Raw genomic sequence first — 17,581 nt, forward strand, 5'->3', positions numbered from 1 at the left:
ATTCCTAAATTACCCTCAAAATTGGGATTGTTACCTTGGGACCAGGGTTCTTGCAAATTTACATACTTAGATACTCTATGTAATTGACACATAGTTTACATATAGTTTTTCAAGGATTAAAAAAGTCTGGTTACAAAGTCTTTTTGTAACCGTCTTAGTTACAAACAGATGCACCCATGTATACATTACATTGTCGATCCAGGGCTTGCGCTGGTGGTTCACTACTCCTTTGGGAGAACTGCGTTAGGCGCTTGATTGGTGGTTCAAGTCTCCTTAGCGACACCTAGTCCACATTTAATTGCTTTCCAAGAAGTGGAGCCTTTAGATACTATATTTGACCCCTTGTGGGTCCCCTCATTGCCTCCTTGTGGGGTCCTATTGAGGTTGATGGCCGGTGGGCCCTTGAATTGCACCAAAAAAAAATAAAAATACATAACATTTATAAGCTAATAGATAATATATATGCATATAGTAGTTGTTGGGCCCGATGGGATCAGATTAAGGATGGACAAGCAACTTTGACCAAATCATGGTTTTTAAAATATAATTTTATTTAAAATTTTACCTTTTTTTTTAAAAAAATAACCAAATTAATTTGACACATGTATGTAGCATGATAAGAAGAAACACACCCTATCGAGTCTCAACTCCAAACTATTTACTTTGACTTTGACCTAAGCGTGGCTTGTGACGAATTTACTAGCAACTTGGCATGTGTTAGTCATTGGTTGTGTGCAGTGTTGATAGGTGTAAGATGTGTCTGCGATGTTAGAGATGTGCAGGGAATATTTCAGGATGTTTGTGAGATTACACTTTCATAAAAAATTAAAAAACTAAAAAAATAAAAAATAAAAAAAAGATTTTTTTCACATACCATCCCTGAGGTTTGCCTTAATTATGAAAACATTACTCAGTTTTGGAAAATTCTATGTACTCTCTTGCGATTCTTAAAAATTAACACACACCTCATTCCATTAGTGTAGATCTAACAGTGTTAAAAATAAAGGATGAACTGTCAAAAATACCCTTCTAAGGAGAAAAAAAACCTGCAACTCATCTACCCCAAACGATTTGGGGAAGATGAGTTTCAGGTTTTGTAGGGAACGCTGGAATGAGCTTCGCCACTTCAATACACAATTCGGTTAAAAATTAATCAGAAACAAGAAACAAATCCTAAGAGAATATACACAAAATCCAAATCCAATGCCCCTAATGCCATCACCACCGCCACTGCCATCGTCACCGACCGCTTGCTCAATCTCTCCTCCCCACCATCACTACCTCCTCCTGGGACGCTGCCGTGCCTAGTAGCAATCTCTTCCTTGCACCATCAATTGTTGCAACTTCCCAGTCCACGCCCAAAACCCCAGCACATCCCAAAGTGGGGAGCAGATCCGGACTCGTCCAATGTGCCCCCTCTGTGCACAGCTCCGCCATACACAATCTCTCTATGTGTTGCCCCCTTTCATTGATCCCACTTTAGCCCCACCCCAAAAAAGTGTACAACTCCTCTGCAGCCATAATGGCGATGATCTCTCTCTCTCTCTCTGCATCTCTTATGGTAAGTACACCCATGAGGTGTGATTGAGTCTGCCGTCACCATCATCCTCTACTCGTTGGGTCGCAAATACCCTGAATTTCCTCCCCTTTCCCTAAATCGTAGTGACACCTATATATTGCAACGATTCATTCTGCAAATTTTTTATTTGGTGTAAAGTATTGCAGATTTTCTATCATAAGTCCTGATTTTAAGAAAATATGGTACACATGGAGGAAAGATTAGGTTTTGTGGTAGGTTTTAGGAAATTCAAAGAGAGTGACGGAGAAGGGATTATATATTGAGAATGGTGGCAGCTTTCGTAGGAATACGGATGAGTGATCTTGCAGAGCTTTGAAGAAAAAGGAGACAGAAAAATGTCATGCGTGTTAGAATTGTAGTTCTAATAAAATTCCATATGGACATAATAAATCCCTAAACCAGGCTAATTAAGGTTTTAGTCTAATAAAGTGGGATCATTAAGTTATATTAGAAGTCTAATGTGGACTGGCTTAGTGTGGGCCAGATAAATTCCTATTGGGATGTGTGATGAGTCGGACCCTATAAGGATTACTATATAAGGAGAGCTAGGTCCCCTCTACCCATAACAACTAATTATTCTCAATCACTATTGAGGAGTGCATTCTGGAAAGAGAGGGAGATATTCAGTGTTCATCGTCCCTGCGCACACGGTATTCTCATCAGGCCAGTTACTTTGGGAATAGAGGGAAAGTACCTAGATCTTTGTTCTTTATTTTCCATTTGCAATCATCATCACTATGGATGCGAAACAAGGTCAGTGGTTCTATCCCTACTTTCTATTATTTATTTGATTGTGTTCTTGAACTCCCTATGGAGATCCTGGCTTTTGGGATTTTGTCCCTATTTGGATCGATTTATTCTAACATGTGGTATTAGAGCCTCCATAGATCCGTTCTTGAACCTATATGGATTCAAAATAATAGAACATAATAAGGGAATCGAAAATTTTCGGTTCGAATCAAGTTTTTTAGGGTTTTTTCAATTTTTTGGAAAACTCGTACGAACACTGGCATTCTGCCGAATTTTTTTTTGGTGAAAGTCGAATCTGACTATACAGGCAAGTAGAGCATTAAAAAAAACAGAAATTCCGATATGTGGATCGCCGGCGGCGGCAGCCGCGGGTGATCTCACTCGCCTGCTAAAGTTAAAAAAAAAAAAAAGGAATTTCTGGGGTTTTGCTATCGTGCGCCCCTGACAGGTATAAGGGCTGCTAACGTGCGTCGTCGGGTCGGGTTGACCCATTTTTTTACCCGAAAACCCGACCCGTTGACCCAAATTATGACCCGATCAAACTTGGCTTGAACCCGGTTGAACCGGGCCTGAACCGGTTTGCTCGAACCGGGGTTGAACCAAATTGCTTTGATTTGACTTTTCAGACCGATTTGACCAGTACAATCAACCGGATTTGGACTTGAGCTTTGACCGAGCTTTCTAGGGGCTACAAGACTCCGTTTGGGGTCCCGTTTTTTGCGTTGGCTCTGTTTTTCTGTGCTCTACACAGTGGTGCCCTCTATTTTGATCAGATATGCATATTTTAAATATTTTTGGTATTCTTTTGATGCATGCCCTATTCTAGAATTTGTCAATTCGTTCCATTGGGAATTGAACTAATTTTCTGACTTGTTGAAATACCTACCTTGATGAACAGAATCGTTGGATTTTGTGTTAGTTTTAAGACATTAAAAATAGATATGCATATGTTAAATATTCTTGGTATTCTTTTGATGCATGCCCTATTCTGGAATTTGTTGATTCGTTCCATTGGGAACCGAACTAATTTTCTGACTTACTGGAATACCTACTTTGATGAACAATACTGTTGGCATATTTGTGTTAATTTTGAGACAATTAAGCCCTTGTCATAAATTATAAAATAGCACAATTTGTTTAAAGATGTAAGTAATTTTGGAATATCCCAAGAGAGGGTTCCATGGGTTCGACAGGATGCAGCCGCCAAAGCGACCTTCCTTGTTGGATTTGTGAAACACCGGTCTCATACAGTTGTGGGATGTCCTTCAACTCTAATGTGTGGTCATACACCCAAAGGTGGCGGTCATGTATTGGTACTTGAAGGGGTACATATACAGTATGCATATGAATAGGCTGATCCCTAGAATTCTGCAGACCCAAAGGTGGTCGATTTTGAAAGTTGAATTGTATTCCCATGGCCCCTTTGGTATGTAGGGATTTTTACAATTGCATGTTGGGAATTCAGCCCAAAGGTGTTTTCACAATGATGTGTGTAAAATTCTCATAAGCTTATAAGGTTTCAAGCTGTACTTGCATCATGCTGATTATTGTACTGTTCATTGTTTAAATTTTCAGTCACCTTTTCTGTCAATAATAACATGGTCACTATTGAGATTCTTACTAGGTCAAATTTTAAGAAGTGGAAAGAGGACATTATATTTGCCATGGAAATTGCAAATGTGTATACGTCCCTTGTTATAGATAAACCAATGGACCTAACTTGGTGATAGTCGAGGATGAAAAATCATGTGCATTCTAGATGGAAAAGAGTAATCGCTTAGCTGTACTATCTATAAAAGAGTCGATACCGAAACACCTTAAGAGTGGTCTACGATAAATGTCTTGCCGGAGAATTGCTTGGATGCAATTTCCAAGAGATACTAAGTTTCATTGAATCTTGAGATTGGGAGACTTCTGCAAGGGCTATTTAATATGGAATATCATGGTTCTGGGGGTGTTAGGGATTATATTGTTTGGATGGTTGACTATCAAACCAAAATCAAAGCCTTGAATATTGCTCTTCCTGATGTCTTGATTGTTCATCAAGTTCTTAATACCCTACCTTCTGATTTTGACATCATCAAAACCAACTATCTTTCCCAGGATGGTGTTTGGAGTATCGATGATCTTATTTCTAGGGTTGTATCCGAGGAAGAGAAACTACTTGTTATTTTCAAATCCCATGAGAGTGAAAAGTTTAAAAATCATACTCATAAGTCTGCCAATAAAAAGTGCAATCGGATTAACAATTTGGGACCTAAGAAAGACTTTTTCAAGAAAGAGAGTGATCACTGCCTCTTTTGCAAGAAGAAGGGTCACATAAAGAAGGGCTGCAACAAATACAAGACTTGATTATCAAAACCCAAGCCATCGCGTAACGATTCTTTGGCTTTTGTTTGTGAATCCAATCTATCATAAGCCTCATCCAGTTCTTGGAGGCTAGACGGCGGGGCAACTAACTAAGTTGCCTTTACCATACAGGGATTCATAAACCGGAAGAGGCCAAATCAGGATGAATCAAGGTTTGTCATAGGGAACGATGGATATGATTGATGTAAAGTTCGTGGGAGATATCATTTTCTTACTAGTTTCTAGTTTTAATTTGACTGTAAAGAATACTTTTTTATGTACCATCCTTCAGGCGGAATTTAATTTTGATTTCAGTGTTGGACATTGGTAGTTACCATTTTGAAATAAAGAGCAATATGATAAATCTATTTCAAATAAAGTTGGTTCCTGCATTACGTCCAATGGATTGTACAGACTGTGTTTATCTCCCAATGATATCTACGCCTTCCATAATGTTGAAAACGTTGTTTCCAAAAGACTCTTACCTAAAGAACGGTTTTTCATATTGTGGCATAAGATGTTAGGTCATATTTCTAAGGCAAGAGTGGAAAGGCTGATAAAGTCTGACATCCTACCTACTATTGAGAGTGATCTAGAAACTTATGTAGACTGATGTAAGGGAAAGATGACCAAGATAAAGAAGAAAACTGTAGTCTATAGTTCTGACCTGTGGGAGGTCATTCACATTGACATCAGTGGTCTCTATTCAGCCACATAGTGTAGAAATTTTTTATTTCATCACTTTTAACAGACGACTACTCCCGATATGGCTATTTGTTCTTAATTAAAGAAAAATCTGAATCTCTTGACAAGTTCAAGATTTTTGGGACTGAAGTTGACAAACAGTTGGAGAAAGTTATTAAAATTGTTAAATCCGATCGTGGGGGTGAGTATTATGGCAGACATGGCGATGCTGGATAGCTTAAGGGCCTATTTGCCAAATACTAAGAGGACTCTGGGGTAGTTGGTCAGTTTACTATGTCAGGAAGTCCTGAGAAAATTGGTGTCGCCGAAAGGCATAACCGCACTATTGAGGAGTATGATTAGTAAGACAAATTTTACCTAAGTTCTTATGGGAGAAGTTTTTGAAAACTACTCCTTGCATCCTTAACCATGTAGTTACTAAACCCAGAAACCATCTTAGAGTTTGGGGTGCCCTGCAGAAGTAAAATTATATTATCCGACTTTGAACAAGTTGGATCCTAGGACTACTCATTACTATTTTGTTAGCTACCCAGATCATTCGAAGGGATATAAATTGTATAACCCCTGCGGAGACACTAGAATTATGGACTTATAGGCAGCGAAGTTTCTGGAATTTGATGTGGCCAAAAGGAATGATTGTTCTCAGACTATTTGAGATAGTGACATGGTTGGTACATCGGTACATGTTCTTCTACCTATTTAGATGGATTTGGGGCATACTACGCCATTAGTTACACCTGCTGGAGTTCAGGAGCCTGATATTGATAACGGTCCTTGACATTCATGTAGCACCTGATGAGATTCCTCTCAATCAGGATGCGATTGAGGATCCTATCATTGATGCAGTTCTAGCTGAGATTTCTCAGATTCAGGGTGAGGCAGTGGTAGCACCATCATGGAAATCCATAAAGGGGAGAAATTCAGAAATACCATCTATCTATGAGGTCTATCTGAGAGAACATGACTATGACATTGGTTGTGTGGTGGATCCAGTTACTTATTCAGGTGTTGTTTCTAGTTCTCAGTTAGATTTGTGGTTAGATGTAATGAGAGATGATGTGAAATCGATGAAACATAATGATGTTTGGGAGCTTGTTGAATTAAACCTGAGGGTCTTGCGGTGGATGGTTCAGACCATCTTGCGTGGACTCAAGAAGTCTATTTACGGTCTCAAACAAGCTTCCAGGCAGTGGTATTTGAAGTTTGACAATGTCGTGACTTCATTCGATTTTATGGAAAACAAAGCGAATCAGTGTATATATCACAAGGTCAGTGGGAGCAAATTCTGTTTTCTCATATTTTATATGGATGACATCCTGCTTGCTAGCAATGACCTAGGGATGTTGCATAAATGAAAGCAACTATTATCTAGGGAATTTGACATGAAGGACCTTGGTGAGGTTTCTTTTATCTTTGGCATTGAGATCCATAGGGATCATTCTCGTCATTTACTAAGTTTTTCTCAGAGGGCTTATGTTGATCGTATTCAGGAGAGGTTCAGTATGCTGGATTACAAACCTAAGAACGTTCCTGTTCTCAAACTGAGCTTGACACAGTGCCCAAAAAATGAAGCTGAGAAGGATGACATAATGAGGTGCCTTATACTAGCGCACTAGGTAGTATCATGTATGCTCAGGTCTATACCAGACCGGATATTACTTTTGTGATGGGTCTTCTTGGCAGATATCAGTCAGATCCTGGTCTTAGCCACTGGGTTGCTGCCAAGAAAGTATTATGGTACTTGTAGGGGACAAAAGATTATATGTAACATAAAGACACATTCCTGAACTCAAGCTAGTATGTCATATAGATTCTGACTTTTCTAGCTGTGAGAATGATAGGAGATCCACATCTGGTTATGTTTTTCTAATGGCAGGAAGGGTAGTATTATGGAACAGTACAAAACAAACATTGGTAACCACATTGACTATACAGGTAAAGTTTGTAGCATGCCATGGGGTTGCTACTCAGGTTATTTGACTCAGGAATCTCATAAAGTAGTTGACCATTTTAGATTCTGTGGATAGACCCATCCAGACATATAGTAATAACAGTTTTATTGTGTTGTTTATAAACAACAATAAAGAACTTAGAGGGTCTAAGGATATGAAGGTCAAGTATTTGACCATAAAGGAGACAGTAAAGAAATATGACATTGCAGTGGAGCATATTGGTACAGATGATATGGTTATAGATCCCCTAACCTAAGGTATTCACCCTTGTGTTTTGAAAGACATGTCATAAGCATGGGTTTAGGTGCATCATGGGATGCGGTTGGTTAGTGGGCGTTGTTATGCTCTATTGTAAAATAAAGTTTATTTTCATCTGTAATTTTTACCATGTGGTAAATCTTAGTTTATATGTATCAGTTGTCATTGCATGCAAAATTCTTTTGAACATTTGGGTGTTTCATTTATTGACATGATGTATATATATCTAGTTTTAAAGACTTAAAGAATGTGTTAACCTTAAGCAAGGCTGGGGCATTAAGTTATTAGCCTAAAGGTATGTCTTGTAACACATAAAGTAAAACTCAAGTTATTCAAGATGAGACATACAGATTCGTTAGAATCATAAAGATTATTTCTCTAGTGAGCCTGTGTCACTTAAAGAAGAGAAATTTTGGACTGACAAATTGATAATACATAAGGAATCACTATGTGAGTATTGCCACACTACCACATTACATCCATGTTAGTAGAGTTGAGGGCTCTCGTGACCATGGAAGGCTCTGTGTCGCTTGATCATAGATGCAGTTACCGCCATGATTCGGTGTCTAAAACTCTATGGGATAGGATTGACTTTCTAATATGACCTCTAGACCAATTTATTTTAAAAATTGTGCACATAAAGTTTTCTCAAAGAGTTGTTAGCCTATGATTTGTTTTGGTCAAAACTGTTTTTAAATCCTTTTAAAAATTTAATGTAAGTCCAAGTGGGAGAATGTTAGAATTTTAGTTCTAATAAAATTCCATATGGACATAATTAAATCCCTAAACCAGGCTAATTAAGGTTTTAGTCTAATAAAGTGGGATCATTAAGTTATATTAGAAGTCTAATGTGGATTGGCTTAGTGTGGGCCAGATAGATTCCTATTGGGACTGTGATGAGTCAGACCCTATAGGGATTACTATATAAGGAGAGCTAGGTCCCCCCTCTATCTATAACAACTAATTATTCTCAATCACTATTGAGGAGTGCATTACGGAAAGAGAGGGAGATATTCGGTGTTCATCGTCCACTGGCATACGGTATTCTCATCGGGCCGATTACTTTGGGAATAGAGGGGAAGCACCTAGATCTTTGTTCTTTATTTTCCGCTGCAATCATCATCACTATGGATGCGAAACAAGGTCAGTGGTTCTATCCCTATTTTCTATTATTTATTTGATTGTGTTCTTGAACGTCCTACGGAGATCTTGGCTTTTGGGATTTTGTCCCTATTCGGATCGATTTATTCTAACAATGCGAACTGCTATCTAAATCACGTAGCATTGGATTTGGATTTTGTGTGTATTCTCTAAGGATTTGCTTCTTGTTTCTGATTAATTTTTAACTAAATTGTGTATTGAAATGGCAAAGTTCATTCCAGGGTTCCCTACAAAACCTGCAACTCATCTTCCCCAAATCGTTTGGGGAAGATGAGTTGCAGGTTTTTTTTTTTTTTTCCTTAGAAAGACATTTTTGTGAATTCACCCTTTGTTTTTAACACTGTTAGACCTAAACTAACGGAATAGGGGTATGTGTTAACTTTTAAGAACCTCAGGGGGTTATGCAGAATTTTCTAAAATAGAGGGATGTTTTTATAATTAAGGCAAACCTCAGGAGAGGTACGTGAAAAAAACCTAAAAAAAAAAGATTCGCCTTGTGTGCACTGGGTGTGTGGGTTTAGTCTTACGTCGGGTGTGAGACTGTGGTGTGTGTTGTGTATATCCGCCATTTCACGGTCCTAAAAATCGGTTAACCTTTTGGGATTGGTGTGTGGCTTGTGCGATTATAATTTCATAAAAAAAAAAGATGTGTTTGATATGTAACAAGATGTATGGTAATGTGTTCGACACGATACAACATGTATGACGTGTTTCTGGTATGTTATGGGATGTCAAGTGATGCGTAGGGGATGTGTTTACTATGTACTACATGTCTTAGTCATGCATAAGTATGATATGGATGCATTGTGGATGTACATGCATGTGGCATGATGGTGACGGTGTGTTTTAGCATATTAGATGGATTGTGGATAGCATGTTATCCTCATTGATATTGATAGGATGCATGCATGGGCGATGGCCTGTGATTAATGCCCATGTGGTTATGCATGTGTGGGAATCATATAGTTATGGATCATGAGGTACATATGGATGACATGGCAAGTGTCATGTGGTAAGATGGAATCTATGGGAAAGCCATGATGACAAGGCTATGCGGCCATTCAGCCCAGGCCAGGTCCCAAAGGCCACTCATCCCAGGTGCCCAAGCCTTGCATGCATTGGGCGGAATGCGAGCGGAGGTCCTCACGCATGCCGGCCTAGGCCACTCAAAAGCGAAGAAAATGAGTTTTAGTGTTTGAGGTCTTTTATCAAACGGTTGCATCATATTCCGATAGAATATTTTAAGGGAAAAAAAACTTTATACGGAAGTGTGGCTTACACCAGCATTCTCATGAGTCTATCTCTCTCCACCCTATATGAAAAGACACCTCTTGTTACACTCGTATCTAAATCAAGTCTAATTTGAACTTGGTGCGTAAATACTACTGTAGCAATTGTTGATACCATTTATTTGTGGGTTGTAACAATCGAGGAGCCACGTAGATTAATTGTCGAGAAACCTGATAGGTATTGGATTGTGATAGAGTGGTTGACTACCCTCCATGTACCTGTTCATTGTGTAAAGATAGCAGGAAAAGATATCCGAATCCCCTCCCAAATATTTGGTAGTAAGTACTTGAATCTTGATTACTTGTCTATTGAATGCATGGTAGTAGTGGTGTCTTGTTACTGTGTACAGACTACAGACCCCTTGAAGAGAGATAGGAGAACTGAAGAAAAACCAGTCAAACACAGCTTATTTGGCTATTGGATTGTGATAGAGTGGTTGACTACCCTCCATGTACCTGTTCATTGTGTAAAGATAGCAGGAAAAGATATCCGAATCCCCTCCCAAATATTTGGTAGTAAGTACTTGAATCTTGATTACTTGCCTATTGAATGCATGGTAGTAGCGGTGTCTTGTTATTGTGTACAAACTATAGACCCCTTGACGAGAGATAGGAGAACTGGAGAAAAACCAGTCAAACACAACAAATTTGGCTATGTCTAGATGACCATGTCCAGCTGATCATCACCATCATCCGGACACTATTTCAGACCCAGAAAGGTGGAATTGCTATCTGTGGGGCCCGTGCTTAGGATTCGATTTTCCTTCAGATTCCCTATTATCTTGTGATATTAACCTACACCTGTATACTTAATATTAGGTTGTTTCCTCTCATTTTTTATTTTATCATAATAATATTTAATTGCTGACTTTAGTAAAAAAAAAAAATATGATATTAAAGTGGTGGGTCCACATGGTCTAACTGAGGAATTAATGAGTTTTGATCAACCCCAATGGTCAGGCAAACAGGCCTAACTTGTTGTGCCTATAAATAGAAGTTGGAGCTTGAGAGCTCGCAACTCACAAACCTCATAATCAGAAAGGAGAGAAAGAAAGGAGAAGGAGAAGGAGGAGGAAAGGAAGAGGAACTCGGACCTGCACAGAGTTAAAGTGTCCCCTCCCCCCCCCTCCCCCCCCCTCCCCCCTTTTCTTTCTTTTATTGGATTCTTGACCTAGGTCATGGCTGGATTCCTATGGAATACCAGTTTTGATCTATTCAAAGGTTGTAAGATGGGTCACTAATGGGTATTGTACGCATAGCGATTGCGACCTATTCTTGCTGTTTCAAATCAATCCGGACTGATCTATGATGGAATAACTTCTAAACCTAGGTTTTCGGGTTTCGGCCATAGAATTGGCCGTCTCTCCTAACCAATCAATAGAAATTATGTTAGTTCGGCCAAATAAAGAGGTGTTACAATCCTCTTGAATCCCAACGGAGCCGAATGTGCCTTGGTTGGTTACTGGTTAGAACCGAACTGCAATTCAGTTCACCGTGACATGACCGGATGATCATGCCCAGATGTTGGTTTCTTCAAAGAAGAAGAATCACGATGGTGGTTAATGGCAAGAATGGTTCAAGATGAGGGATCGTCATCTGTAACTTCATCATCTCTACCTTGGTGCACCGACATCTTTTGGAATCTCAACTTCACCATCTTTGTCTCATCAAGGTACGCATGAGTCATGACTTCCAATTTTTCTGCACTTTGTGTGTGTGTGTGTGTGTGTTGATCGATAATATATGCGTCTGCTGTGTTTTTTGTTGATGATTGTACTGTTTGCGATTGTTTCTATGCTTTTGATTTTGGTAACAATAGGTGGGAGACGGTGTGAAGGGGAGAGAGTGGTTCCTTTGAAGAAGAGAAGAGAGAGCTTTGAGGTAGGGCTGGATTTTTTATGTTTTAATAGAAAGGGTATTCTAGTCAGTTGCATATCACATGGTTAACCCATTAGATTTTGGGTTCGTTTTGATATTTGGGTACTTAGTAGGGTTGCAAAAAAATAAGGGTGTAACTCAGAGGGCGGGTGGCGATCATAATTTCCCAACCTTGTAAGTCTAGTTCATGAAACTTTGGGCTGTTATTGAGGAATGGAGTTCAATAAGCTATTATAGAGGGTGACTTTGGCAACATGATTCAATGGATGAAGTTTTTTCGATCTTTAGCCTCCCAAATGCAGCTTTATCTTCAATGAAACCCTAGGAGGAGTGCAAATGCAGTGGTGGATAATCTAGCAAAGCAAGGGGTGGTTATTCAACTTTTGTCTTCTGGAGTTTGTCAAAATGCTATCCAATTTTTAGTTATCAGTGCCATGAGTGCCCAAAGCATTTCTTTACCAAAGCCAGAACAAACTAGGGATAATGCTTCACCCAAAGTAGGGTGAAGGCCTCTGATAGAAGAACGAAATAGGGGATAATGTTTCACCCAAAGTAGTGTTTTGCCTCTGATCGAAGAATGAAACAGGGTTTTTCTTGGACAAGAAAAAACCAAACTCAAGAGGTTAATGCATCAAAACTAGGGTTTCAAAGATGGCCTCTGATAGAAGAACGAAGAATGACCACTCACGATATGCCGTAAACCTGGATTTCCTTGATAGCCTAAGAGATTTCGAAGATGATTGGAATTGAAGATGCTGTTGAAAGATTTGAGAGCCTTTAACCTTGATTTTCTAGAGAGCCTGAGAGATTTCGAAGATCCAAGGCGGATTGAAGATGGGATATTGTTGAGAGAGTTCGAAGATGATAGCTCTTGCAGATGGGATGCTCTATTGAGAGATTTTGGGAAGATTTTGAGTGCAGGAAGGAGAGGAGTTCGATTTTCAAAATAGGGTCTCTGTTTCAATCATAGGGTTTGGAAGTGGGTTTTGGAAATCGGGTAGAGTGAGTGGGTTAGCTAGGTATATATCAACTGTGTAGGATGATGCAACGCTAGATGTTGACCTGTGATAGCTCATTGGGCAATGCCCTCATTGGAGACGATCCAAATCTGGGAAGGGTGAAGGAGAGAAGTGGTCGGTGGAGAGAGAAGGAAGGAGTTTATACTATATTGCTAAATTAGACCAGTAAACAATATTATAATGAAAGACAAAACAATCCTATTACAAATTCTGTTTGTAACCTGCTTGGTTACAAACTTTCCTCATTTTGTTTGTTGTTAGGAAATTATTCCATTACCAACCAAAAGAAAAGAACTTCAATTGATCGATCACATAAGCTGTATAACCAAGGAGCAAAAGACCCAGACCAATTAAAATCCCCACCAAGACTAAAAGCCAAAGCTTCCAAATTGTGATTAATTCTCACATGTTTACTATCACACCATAAAATAAAGATAGATTCAATCATTCAAAAGAAACTGATAAGTATAGAAAATCTATGTCTAACGTTCCTAAACTCACTCCACAGCATAAGAACATTCACAAGAAAAAAGGTGACAACTCCTTCTGCATCCAAAGTGTAGAATAAGCGTTGAAGTGCTTAACTCACTAGCATGTTTTTCCTCTCACCTACACGAAGAGGAAACTTATTAGGATAAAAACTGAAAACCTGAAATCTGCCCCATTGTAATTTTTTAAAACTAACGCATTTACCTTTGTCATTTTCGCAAAGATCATTATCAATAATAATAAAAAAAAAAAGTATTACCAGCTATCTATTTCATGAGTTCGATCCATAGAGCTCGCCGATAGTCCACCTAGAGAAAAATCAGTCTCCTCCTGAATTTGTTGTGATGATGGTTCCTGATACATCATTTTCAAAGTATCAAGATCCCTTGCAACTTCCTTCATTGTAGGCCTATCTTCCCTTCTATCCTCTAGGCAGTTTCTTGCAATCTCAGCAACTACCAATAATTGTTGTCTGTTCCCATCGTTGTCCACTATTCCGTCAGCAAGAATCCGAAAAAGATTCCCATCTTTCATTGAAGATACAAAGTACCATGCAAGGGCTTTCCGTTCCCCAGATTCATCTATAAAAACTGGATTTTTCCCAGTCAAAAGCTCCGCTAGAACAACTCCAAAACTATAAACATCGCTTTTATCAGTTAGTTGCCCTGTAGGAAGACATTCCGGGTCTATGTACCCATGAGTCCCTTGAATTAATGTTGTCTTTTGAGTTTGATCTAGAGGAACCAATCTTGAAGCTCCAAAATCAGATACTTTAGCATTGTATTTATCATCCAGTAGTATATTCGAAGACTTGACATCCCTATGAAAGATAGGAATTGAATGAGAAGAGTGCAAATAGGCCAGGGCATCGGCTGATTCTGCAGAAATTCTTAAACGATTTTCCCATGAAAGAATAGCTGCTTTATTCTCGCTATGGATATGTTGGTAGAGGGTTCCATTGGAGACGAATTCATAAACTAACAAAGGTACCTCTGTCTCTAGGCAACAACCCAAGAGCTTCACCACGTGCCTGTGATTGACTTGAGAGAGGATATCAACCTCATTTATAAACTGTATAATCTGGGCTTTGTCCATAATTTTGGATTTCTTAACGGCAACAACTTTCCCACCGGATAGGATTCCCTTATAAACTGTACCAAACCCTCCTTGTCCGAGTATTTGACTCTTATGGAAGTTCTGGGTTGCCCTCTTTAGCTCTTTTATGGTAAAAATCTTGGCAATATCTTGGACCCCTTTATACGAAGCTATCTGTTGCTGTAATAACATACCTCCATTTTGTTTAAAGAATCTCATGAGCTGTCTTTTCTTAATTCCCCAATAGATAAGGAAAATGAAGATAGGTAGAGCTATGGTGCATACACTGATACCTGCAAAAATTAAAAACAGATTTTAGATGTATAATTAAACTTTTGTAATCTATAACTTGTCTTTAACATTGAGGATTTTATTTGGTTAGAAGTATGCAAACCGGCTAGTGATGGGTTGTAATGTTTGGCCAACCTCGGATAGGGCTTTAGGCATAGGTTTACATATATCCATTATTCAAATGATCTTGGCTTCGGCTTAGGATTTTAACATAATATAAATTAAAAAATGTCCAAATGGCTTAGCTCAATTTCTATGTGTTTTTTGGGCTTAAGATTATTATTATTATTTTTTTGGGTGAAATTTGGGCTTAGGATTGAAGCATAATATATAATGTCTAGCTCAACAAAATACTTCTTTCCTAATTTTTTTTTTGGGGTGGGGGGGGGGGGGAGTGTGAGGTCAACGTCTAGATTTCCGAAGGGAAATCAAACCTCAAGGTCTCTTTTGACAGGGAGTCGCCACCTAGATTAGAGTTCAGAACCCATGCAAAAAATAAACAAAAAATACTCCATCCAAACTGATCCAATCCAAAAGTTGGGGTCTGTATCAGGTTGCGGTCCAAGGAAGGTGTTAGGCACTCCGATCTACCCAGTTGGACTTCTACCCTAAGTTAATGCATTTGAATGATCTCAAGTAGAAATAAACAAATATGTTATGAAATCACACACAAATCACAAAAAGGGGATGCATGGTAAACCTAAATCCAGCTTTGCCCTACATGGTTAGTATACTGAATTTAAAGCATATAAGGTATAAAAAGAGAGTAATCGTAAGCTAACATGTTGGAGATATTTATGCACATGCTGAAAATTACAGATTTGTCATTCATAACATCAAAGCATGAAAAATGGGCAAGATAAAGCATAAAAGAATTGAGATCACAGCAAATATGAGCATAAGTATCTTAAGCATGGTGATGGGCATCTGATACATCAGAAATATTGAAATAAATGAAGGGAAATTCATGCATGGGAACTTATGAAAATACCCTTGATACTAATTTAGCATAGAGAGTGTGAGAATCATAAGAAAATGGAGGGGTGATGGATCTAAAACCCTAAATAAAAGAAAAATATATTAAAACAGCAATGAAAACTTCTTAATAAACCAAAGCATGTTGGAAACAATCAAATCAAAGGGTTCAAAGCATGTTGAAAACTCCGACAATGAAAATAAATGAGAACAGTGAAATCTATCTTAGTACCAATGAAAAATCAAGAATAATAGTAAACTAATCCTAAAAGAACTAAAGAAGGGGTGGGGAATACCTCTGATCTACTAGGAATAGGAGTGATGGACAGAGTACATGCGAAACACAAATCAGAAAACCATATCGCTCTGCACAACACTGCTGCCCCATGAAGGGCAGCAATGATACATGCTCAACTAAAAAGGGATTAAAAACAACAGAAAAATTGAGAAAATATGAAATAAATACTACAAGAAAGAATACTCACCTTCCTAAAACCTTCGTGAAGGAAGGAAAATCATTTGAGTGGCCTAGACTCAAGTATAGGAAACTTGAAGTCGGAACTAATCCAGCAACACAACAACTCAACCCCCAAAGTATGCTCCAATATACGTATCTTTGCAAAAACCTTGTTGGGATCGAATCGGCAATTTTTCGGAATCCCCTAAAACGTGTAAGGATCATCTATTTATAGTTTTTAAGGTCCCAAAATCGTGCAAGATATGGGTCATAAAATTCCATTAGAGGAGAATATTATTGCCATAAGAAGAAGGGTTGGTTTTAGCTTTGGATTGAAGGGAACCACTTTGATCCACCAAAGGAAGGTTTGTAGGGTCTTATGGAAGGTTTTTTGAGTTCTAAAACGTGTCTAGGGGATGCTAAGGTTGTGGGATTAGAAACAAAGTCCAATCCCGAGCTGGGATCTACCAAATCCCTAGAATTTCACCAAAACGGCATGGGATGAACAAAAATGGCATGGAGTGTCTACAAAATGCCCCTCTTTGATTGAGACTATGAGATAGTTGAAAGTCAAAGAAGTGATTCTTTAAACACAACACATTGTCAATGATCGAAAAACAACTCGATACCTTGCTTAAGGTTACCAAGGTGGAAATCTTGTGAGAACATTTAAAAACGCTTGCCGAAAGAAATTGTCTTTAAAAACAATCTTATTTGAAAATATGCATGTCTGATTGGTTACCTGTTTGACAGCGTTCTTCTGGCCAACAACATTTTCTCATAACCTTTCAGGCTGATGGTGTTGGTGGAAAAATCCAATACCTACACACAAGGGCACAACGCACATCGTGGAAGTAATGCCGGCATGCCAGAGCCTTTGGCGCATGCCCAAACGGAATAGGAAACGGCCTGTCCTGGCTTTCGACTAGGATGAAACTGCCTACTCTAATTGACGAATCGGCATGTTCTAACTTTTGACCACGAAACAGCCTATTCTAAATGACTACACAACCTGTTCTAACTTCCAGCCAGGCCGAAAGGGCCTATTCTAACTGGCGAAACAGCCTATTCTAAGAGGCCAGAAACGACCTGTTCTGACTTCTAATCAAGACGAAAAGGGGATCTTTCCATGCATAAGTAGCTCTAAGGTTTTTTGGGTAAAAGAAAATCATGATGGACGAAGCAAAGGAAGAAGATTGAAAATCAAATTGCTTACTTGCAGTCTGTATCCGATAGGAGTTAGTACAACTTGTGAAATCCGACATTGATAAGGTTTACAAATTGGTATTTACACTACAACTATTCTACGACCAAATCGCATAATCTCCCAGAAA

At 38.7% G+C, this 17,581-nt stretch overlaps 1 protein-coding gene across 1 annotated transcript; it reads right to left on the bottom strand.

Annotated features, from left to right (window-relative positions):
- Positions 1 to 13,683: 13,683 nt before the first annotated feature.
- LOC122648268 (putative wall-associated receptor kinase-like 11) lies at positions 13,684 to 14,972 on the bottom strand. Its single transcript, XM_043841502.1, has one exon. It carries the CDS (start codon positions 14,741 to 14,743, stop codon positions 13,685 to 13,687), a length of 1,059 nt encoding a protein of 352 aa, XP_043697437.1. The 5' UTR covers positions 14,744 to 14,972; the 3' UTR covers position 13,684.
- Positions 14,973 to 17,581: the final 2,609 nt, after the last annotated feature.

Source organism: Telopea speciosissima, unplaced genomic scaffold (genome assembly GCF_018873765.1).
Source record: "Telopea speciosissima isolate NSW1024214 ecotype Mountain lineage unplaced genomic scaffold, Tspe_v1 Tspe_v1.0672, whole genome shotgun sequence".
In the NCBI taxonomy this organism is placed as follows: Eukaryota; Viridiplantae; Streptophyta; class Magnoliopsida; order Proteales; family Proteaceae; genus Telopea; species Telopea speciosissima.